Below are 9,079 nucleotides of genomic sequence, written 5' to 3'. Positions count from 1 at the left end.
GGACTCCAATCCCAAACGAGTCCTCAACAGGGAGGATAAAGCAATCTATTTAATCTGCCACCTCCCGAGACAACACAGCTGCAATCACTAGAAGTAAGACAATACAACCCATCAACTACAGAATCCCTCAAGCACAAGGCAGTATGCACCAGGGAATTTTATCGCCCACATGTTCTCCAAATAATACCCAACCTGGTTGACAAGGTCAACCCATGCCAAGACAGGAGCGCAGTAACGGACAACGCCGTCAGTCTTCAATACACGGACTGGAGCGGTTTAAGATGATGGCTCACGTTCTTCCCAGGAATAATTGGGAATTGGAAGGAAATACTAGCCTTGCCCATCCCTGAACAAAGAAACCTAATCAGAAACCGACTGGAGCGTTCAGTCAATCTGCCTCCTGACCCTTTTTGCGTTCTTCTGAAGCCTTTGCCAAAGCGTCCTGAGCAATGGACTCTTTGCAAATATGAATTGTTGTAGCCTAATTCAAAGACATCAACTTTCCTCCGTTTTGATTCCTTCCCGTTGGTGAAATCGTATAACCCGTTACACGAGCTCGTTAAGAATAGATTAATGCTTAATGTCGGAGATAGAAATCTGGGTCCCAATTTCAAACTTGAAGCCTTTGCGGGCAAGTGTCTGAAGGTTCGACTCAGTATAATTACAGACTTCAAGGGGGTGGAAATGACAGAAAACACGTTTGAATGAAAAAGTAACGGTGCAGACAGTAGGATTGCAGTAAATAAGGAGACATCGACTGCCCCTCTTGACTGGGTTGGGAGTGACAGGAGTTGGGAACTTGATGTGAGCGATGAATATGTATGAATCTCCAGTTCTCCTCTCCGTGACGTCGCCCTGGTCCCGGGCTGCGCTGAGCTGTGTTTCTCTCTGTCTTTAATGCGGCGGACACTCGCCGGTTTTAAACATCAGCCGGTGCCGAGTGATCTCGTTGAGCAGCGCCCGTTCTCGTATCGAGAAGGATCTCGGGTGGGAGAGAGAGTGTCAACGCGTGGCCGTGATGCAACTGAAAATATCATGCGCTCTGAAAGAGAGCTCGTTTATTTTGATGAGCGTCTGGCTTTGTAGCGTCCTTGCGAACAGAGGTGGGTTGACAGAGCTCTCCGTCAGCGGGCCAAGTCAGTCGCTCCGAACAGTCGAGCCGAGATGACTGGCCAGATTTTTAGAAAGAACAAGAATTGTGGTCAGTCGATTGCAGAGGGGCGAGTTGGCGATCAGACCTCTGTGTAATTGTGGGGGGTCCGACTTCCCGCTGTGAAACTCTGGAGGGCGGGGGATATTTTATTGCAAATAGTGTTCCCTGGAAACGTTCAAACTTACGTAACGCGCGTTGATTGTATGTTACGGTCGGTCTCATCAGTCCCTTCCCGTGACCTCCGCACAGGGGGTGATTCGATACACTGCTGTCACGGGGCGCCTTGTCGGTTTCCCGGCACTCGGTGGCTTGTTACCCCGGCACTCGGTGGCTTGTTACCCCGGCACTCGGTGGCTTATCACCCCGACAAGTTTTTTTTCTCCCCACTGAACACTTCTGCAAGCATCTTCCGTTTTCCGATAAGTAAAACATATTTGAGACACTAATCGCGATTAAAAATCTGCGCATACACCCACTGGAGGGAAATTAGGGTTTGTGAGATTTGAGGAACAAATCCAGGGCAGCGGCCCTGGAGCCCGTGATTTGGGATAATGATTCTCTTCTTGGGATCTGAATGATTTCCCCCCCCCCCCCCCCTTCTCGGGTTTGTGACATACTTGTGGGAATAACCTAACGAGAGGTTGTGTGGCACGGTTATACTCCTGTATTTCTCCTCTCCCGGGCCTCATTTCTGTACCGACGATTAAATCAGCCAAATAAAACAGCCATCGTCATTTTTTTTTGGTGGCGGAGTTTAGAACCATGTGGGTTTCGAATCCATGCATGTCCTTGAGTAAAACGGGAACGCGCCGTAGTTTAAGGACCGAGGAGAGCTTCCATGTTCAAGTGTGGGTTCAGTCCCTGGCCCCACTCAGTCCAGTGTGTCTCCCGATTGGACCAGCGGTGCGCTGCAGGTCGGCGCCCAAGTTCGCTCCAGGGTGCGCTGGGATCGGTAAAAATACCGACCATGTCACAAAGAGTGAGCGTAAACGGGAAACGAGCAAAAATCGGGTTGGTGGAACGAATGGCACCATCACGAACTGAGCTGCAAATCCTCGATAAGAAACTGCCAGAATATGAGTTAAATTTGCTTGAGACTCGTCCTTTTATCGCACAAACCAGTTAGATAGTTTTCAGCGATTTGCAAAAAAAAAACAAGGGAAGTAAATAACGCAAAACCTGGGAATAACATGCACCAGATACATTTGCACATGGTGTGCTCATTGGACCACTTAATTTAGTGCCATTGTAAAATGTATTCTTAAATGACTCCAGCAACAGCGATAAGGACGCGTGTGCGTCAGATACATGACACACAATGTTTGGGAGAACTTTTGGAAATCCGGTTTTGTTGTTAGAATTGTTGGGAAATCTTAAATTTTGCTGATAAAGGACCAAAGTTTGCAGACACCGTGGCTAAAACACAATGCTGGTAAACTCGACAGATCAGGGCACTTTAATGAGCAAAGATTTAAAGAAAATACCGAGTCAACGTTTCGGGCTTGAGGAGTGAGCGAAATGTGGACAGGAGCCCGAATTCCGAGCTCAAGCCCGAAAACTTTGGCTCAGTATCTTCATCTTTGCTTATTAAATTTCACGGTTTGACCTATTCAGCATGCGTGGAGGTGAACGAATTTCCCTAAATTTGCTGACGATGCTTTGAATGGTTTCAAGGATTGTATTTGAACCTCAAAAACCGTTCGTAACTAATTAGATTTACTCCGAGTTGCACGAACATCTGATTGGTGTGGTGAAGTGGCAAGTGCGAACTTTAACAGCACCAAGAGGTGGAGATGCTCTGACACAGCGTTGGGTTGACAATGCGCATCGTCAAATAACCAGTCTCGGGGTTGGAATCCCAGCTCGGAAGTGCCACGCTGCTTCAGTCAATTGAAGAGGGAATGATTTGTGTCTCGCCTCTGAAAGCTGCTGCACAGTCCCAAAAACAAAATAGGTGCATCAATTTTTACCCCAGAGAGCGCGGTCACACAATGCGGGCTTAATGGTCGAAGCGAGATGGGTCAATGGGTTTGTACGTTTCGAAATTTTATTTCACTTCGCTTTACAACGGGTCAGATGTTGAGGGGGCATTATTAAAAAATCGACAGCTTGAGCGAATTTTCCCCTCTTGAGAACTGCAAGGTGGTTGCAAATCAGAAACCAGGCAGAATTCGCCGCACTGGCTTTGAGTTCCGATGGGATGCAACAGAGAGAGAAGGGGGGGAGGGAGAAGGAGGGGGAGGGGAGAGAGAGGGGGAGGGAGAAGGAGAGGAGAAGGGGGAGGGAGAAGGAGGGGGAGAGGAGAGGGGGAGGGAGAAGGAGGGGGAGGGGGAGAGGAGAGGGGGAGGGAGAAGGAGGGGGAGAGGAGAGGGGGAAGGAGGAGGAGAGGGAGAGGGAGAAGGAGGGGGAGGGAGAAGGAGGGGGAGGGAGAAGGAGAGGAGAGGGGGGAGGGAGAAGGAGGGGGAGAGGAGAGGAGAGGGGGAAGGGAGAAGGAGGGAGGGGAGGGGATCTATGCAGAATGACACCGGTTGACAGGACTCGGATGCTCCAGTAGTGAACAGTTGATTATAGATGCAGGTATCAGCAGTTCTTCCGGATTTAACAACAGGACATGTTGGCAAAAGTTTAAAAAAACTCGTCATCTCGCTGAGACATTAACTTCGCGGATTATTAGAGTGATTTTGTTCATTCGAGTTATAATTAGCAACGACCTTGCCTGCCTGTGAGATCGATGGCGCACGACCTTTCTTGGAAAAACGCAATTAAAAGTACGCGAAAAGAAACGCCAACATAAAATTCCGGGGCAAGCGGAATCATCTGAGCCACATTGACATACAAAACCTCACGGGTGAATCTCCCGAAAGCTGCGGGGTAATGAATAAACACGACCAGTTTAGGAAAAGGTTTGTCTTTTGTGTTGAATTAATGTGGATGACCTGTGACTTCTGGAAATCCGCACCGTTCCCCGTTTCTCGCGTCTCCAGCGACGAGCATTGTTGCGTTATAAATAACCACCCCTTTAGCTTGAACGTTATCAAAATGCCGAAGAGGCGGCTCTTCCACGTGGCTTGCCCTTGCCAGAGGTTACGGAGATCTGCAACTCTGATCTTGGGTAAGATATTTCCTGATTACAGGAGCATAGAAAGGTTTCCTGCCTTCAGCCGCAGGAAGGTTCCCCTCCCTAGTAGCCAGGGGTACTGATCCCCCACATCAGGTGCGCCTTTTGTTCATCCAAAACACAAGATTTCTATCTCCCAAGAAGAAGAAAAAAGGACCATGAAAACCATTGTTTCCAAACATGGAGAGTGAATGTGGAACATCTTTCTTGGATCTAGTCTCCATGGAAAAAAACATTGCCTCAGGTGCAAGGTCAGACCTCTGTGCAAGCTGGTGTCAGGCAGTACTCCATTATTGGCCTGATCTTTTCCTCAATCCTTCAGCAACATTTTCATGGGAGAGGAACTAATTTGCAGGATGAATGGAAAACTGTTGAACTTGAAAGACTCTACCAGATCTCAATTATTAAGCTGGTTTTACAGATGAACTTAAATGTGTGCATGCTTAGATGCTGAGCTCCAAGACATGGTCCACTCATTCTCTGAAGCCTGAAAGAAGATGGCCCTTGTACTCAACATTCATGCTCTATGCAGCACCACCTCCCCCCCCCCCCCCACCCATCCCACCAACAAACAATTAATGCACCATGAATCCCAGAAATTGGAACACTTCCCAAATTCAGCAACCACCTTTCAGAAAAGGCAGACATTGTTGATGAAATTCACATTGCCTCTTGTGGTCCAAAACAGGTCTTGGCTGTCTGAAATGAACGGAGATTGAAGATTAAAAACCTCAAATCAGGCTCAAAAGCACTGGAGAAGTAATGCCAATTCCTCCTGTATAAAATATGCTAAAATGGTAAGTATCCATAAGAGAGGGTAGCAGAAATAGCCCATTCATTGTTCTCTCTCAATTCATTGTCCTCTTTGTGGAGGCCCTAATTACACTTAAATCAGCTTTGATGGCATGTTAGGTCATTTGCACGTCTAATATCAGACTAAAAACACACTGTCTGTAAGGAGTTTGTACATTCTCCCCATGTCTGCATAGGGTTTCCCCAAGGACTCCAGTTCCTCCCCTCCCCACCCTTCAAATATATCGGTGGTTGTAGGTTAATTGGGTTTAATTGGGCGACATGGGTTCGTGATCTGAAAGAGCCTGTTTCCGTGCTATACGTCTAGATTTAAATTTAAAAAAAACTTCAGAATAGACACTCTATTCCAAATGTTGCATTGATAGGAGATTACCATTTGGCTGGGGAAAAGTCCTTTTGGGGGGGAGTTGAATATTGCACCAACTCGTGGGAATCCCTGCCCTAAGATACCTCAAGATAGAGAATGTGCACTCAGGAGTAAAACGTGAAAGTTTAGAGACACCGTGATTGAAGTAAAAACACAAAACTGGTGAAATTCAGTAGGTCCAACAGAATACTTTGTAGATAAGATAAAGCAAAATTAAGAGATATTTTCAACATTTTGGGCTTGAGCTCTTCATCAAGATATGAATAAAATGGTGGGGGGAGAGGGACAGGGGAGGTGCACAGTTCCAAAGGCAGGAATAATAGGAGGGAGGTACCAACAAATGGGGAAGGGGGAAGACCTCTGAAAATGGAGAGGGAAGGGGGTGCAGGAAAGATAGGAAAGAGAGGGAGAACATGGAGTGGGCTAGCAGAAACCAAAGAAGTTGATGTTAATGGCATCCGGTTGGAAAGCACCCAGATGGAATACTAGGTGTTGCTCCTCCAATTTATGGGTGGCCTTAATTTGTGTTCAGGAAGGTATTAAGAACAGAAAGCTTAGCATAAATAGAGGAAGGAGATGGAAGTACACATGCACTTGCTCACTTGTGCATCCTTATTGTATGTGTCTGCAGCCTTTGTATCCACCTTATTAAACCTGTCAGAAACCTGAAACTGGAGTGGGGGAATGTCCTCTTCAATCCCAATGAACTGCCCCAGAAGAAGTATCTACTTTATACAAAATGATCATCAGGGTCTTCTATTATGTGGACAAGCATTCTTTATTTTTACTCTAGGACTAGCAATACTCTTGTTTTAAAATGAGCAATTTATGGAGATCCATACAAGTTTGAATAATGCTTATTGACCCAAAAGTTCTGACTTTCATATCTACCAGATTAAATAAATCCTGAGGAATGGATTCAAACCTGATATGAAAGTAGATAAGGTGATTCAGCATTTTCTTCGAAAGGTTAAATTAAGCAGTTGACTATTGCCAGTAAATAATGTTGATGCCGGGTGCCTTTAATGGAATATGAACTGTATTCTGATCCCAAGTGTTTAAAGTATATATTGGTGCCTTAGTCTTCCTTGTCCTTCTGCTGTAAACCTGCCAGATGGAGGCAGGTGGAAAGCAGGCACTTTGAGATCATATTTGTACTTTAGTGACTGGGGAAATTGTGAGAAGGTAATTCCCATGTTAATCAGATCAGAAAACTGGATCATCTCAATCTTACTATACAGTGAGTCATCGACAGAATATGAATGAGCTTAGTTACCTCTGATCAGTGTCATTTAACTTAAAACTCTGAAACGCCACCACTTTGAAGCTTCCTCCTCTCCACCCAGTGAATTTTGCTGCAGTGCAGTATAATATTAAATATTTACTATTCAATTACAATGATTACATCATAAAATAGTTTTAATTATGAGAACAAATTATAGAGACTATTACGCAGAGCAAGGAACATCTGTTCAGTAAATACTGTGATGCACTATAAAGCTCCCCTGTGGAGGTCATGGAAATGTCATGGCCTGAAGTTCCTTTGCAGAGGCCACAAAATCAGCAAGACGTCCAGGTTCAGCAACTAGGCTCTTGGGAATCCATTATGTTCAGCTTGGCCTATTCAAATGATAACAGAAGCGCTTGTACTTTGCAGAAATGACGGAAAAACTAATCCAGAGGGTTGTGATCTAGCCATACTAACACATTTACCTGATCATTGGAATCTCATTGCTATTTTTCCAGTCCATGCAAATGTTGCATGCCTTCTTACTTTTATAAACGATTGACAATCGTTAACCCTTGCATGGTATTGATTTTATTTTTAATATATGGCAACATGTGAAAGGATACCAACTTTGTGAACAAGTGTGGTAATAGTTATTTTTTTTTAGATTCAACTTTATTGTCATTGTGCCAAGTAAAATACAAAGCGAATGAAGTTCATTTAGCATCTAAGCAGAAGTAAAAAAAATAGTGCTCTATACAAATAATGATGTGCAAAGAAAACTAAGTGCATTCAGCAAGCAAACAATTCTAAAAGTACTGACAGTACAATGTGAGTGCAGTACCACTCAATGCTACGATTTAAGGTTCAGTAGGGTCACAGCCTCGAGGAAAGAAAGCTCTTATTGAGCCTGCAGGTTTGAAAGCGAAGGCTCCTGTAGTTGGGGTGAGATGCTTCCTTGATGATGCTCTTTGCCCTGTCCAGACAGCATTCCTGATGGATGTTCTTTATGGTGGGCAATTGGATAACTGCCAAAGATTTAAAGGGTGCACTGTACACCTTTTGACCAGTCCCCCACATTTTTTCCAACAACTGCTGGTCATGTATCCATTGTTGTTCATACAATGAATTTTTATTGAATTCTCCAAGCCCAGGCTTTGCATTTCTCAACTTGTCTCTGTCAAACCGTTGGGAAAAGTTTGTTTCTTCGATATTCTCTCAAAGCATAAGATAAGTTATTTTAAATTTAAAAAAAAACAAGCTATGAAGATGAAAACAAAATTAAGGGCATCTTATTAATAATTGATTATTTATTTTGAGCTTAATTTCATGTTATTGATTATATAATTTATTAATCAAGATGCTAATTAAATAGAATCATAATATATAAGGATCATTTTTACTATATATATTTGTGTAATCATTAATACCGTGTAATTTTTAGCCCCAGCTACCCACCCATCCAAGCTCACGATGCCCCAGCCACAGATTTACCACCCAGTCCCGGTCACCCACATCCCTGATGCCTTGAACAATGCCCTTACCTTGAACAAGGTACTTACGAGGTCAAAAGTTAGACCCGTTGTTTTTTTTTAAAGCTGAACCCCTCTTTTTTTTGCCCAAAAATGTGATGTAAAAAATTTAACGATTACATGAGTATATATGGTAATCAGATTGGCTACTGTTTTCCACAGACACCATACTTTGGGCGAAACAACCAGGATAATGCTGGGAGTTGAGAGAGGGAGAGGCTGGATAGAATGGGATTTGTGTCCTGGAATGTAAGAGGCTAAAGTGTGACCTTGTAGTGGAATATTAAATCATGAGGGGAGTGGATAAAATTATTGCTCATCTTTTTTTTCCCCGGTAGATTATTCCAGAGCTAAAAGCATAGTTTTAAGGTGAGAGATTGGAGCAGAATTCGGCCATTTGGACCATTTGAGTCTGCTCTGCCATTCAAATTATGGCATTCTTCCTTTCACCCCTATTCTCATACCTTTTCCCCGTAACCTTTGATGCCCTTACTAATCAAGAAACCATGCCCCTCTGCTTTAAATCTACCCAATGATTTGGCCTCCACAGCTGCCTGTGACAATGCATTCCACATATCCTGTACCATCAGGCTGAAAAAAAATTGTCTTCTGTTCAAAAGGGATGTTCTTTTATTTGGAATCTGTCCTGTCTGGTTCTGAACTCCCACCACAGTCGCTTTTTCCATCCCTTTCAATATTCAATAGGTTTTCTCCAGCTTCTAGCATCTGCAGTCTCTTGTAATCACAAGTTAGTGGAGACACATTTATGGAGAGTCTGAAAGATGTCTCTGATCACTGCATGGTAGGCAATTATTCAATGGTTTTCTGAAAGGAACTGTAATTAAGAGGATGATAGCTATCTGGCTTT

At 44.0% G+C, this 9,079-nt stretch overlaps 1 protein-coding gene and 1 long non-coding RNA gene across 8 annotated transcripts in view; both read left to right on the top strand.

The window, feature by feature from the left end:
- The first annotated feature begins 680 nt into the window (after window positions 1-680).
- Window positions 681-9,079, top strand: part of clstn2a (calsyntenin 2a) — a 453,983-nt gene continuing 445,584 nt past the window's right edge. For all 4 annotated transcript variants that reach the window (XM_069896652.1, XM_069896653.1, XM_069896654.1 and 1 more), the window contains exon 1: window positions 681-1,103. In XM_069896652.1, the coding sequence (XP_069752753.1) occupies window positions 1,019-1,103 (85 nt within the window). In that variant the 5' untranslated portion in view covers window positions 681-1,018. The remainder of the gene's footprint in view (window positions 1,104-9,079) is intronic.
- LOC138742362 (uncharacterized) overlaps window positions 1,111-9,079 on the top strand; it is a 55,282-nt gene continuing 47,313 nt past the window's right edge. For 3 of the 4 annotated variants that reach the window (XR_011344110.1, XR_011344109.1, XR_011344108.1), the window contains exon 1: window positions 1,111-1,201. This is a non-coding gene — a long non-coding RNA (uncharacterized lncRNA). Of the gene's footprint in view, window positions 1,202-4,959; window positions 5,069-9,079 lie in introns of all 4 variants that reach the window. The other variant, XR_011344107.1, reaches the window with a different exon arrangement.

The sequence above is a fragment of the Narcine bancroftii genome, chromosome 9 (genome assembly GCF_036971445.1).
Source record: "Narcine bancroftii isolate sNarBan1 chromosome 9, sNarBan1.hap1, whole genome shotgun sequence".
In the NCBI taxonomy this organism is placed as follows: domain Eukaryota; kingdom Metazoa; phylum Chordata; class Chondrichthyes; order Torpediniformes; family Narcinidae; genus Narcine; species Narcine bancroftii.
The sequence above is the reverse complement of the archived record's forward strand: the minus strand, read 5'-3'. Positions and strand labels throughout refer to the sequence as shown.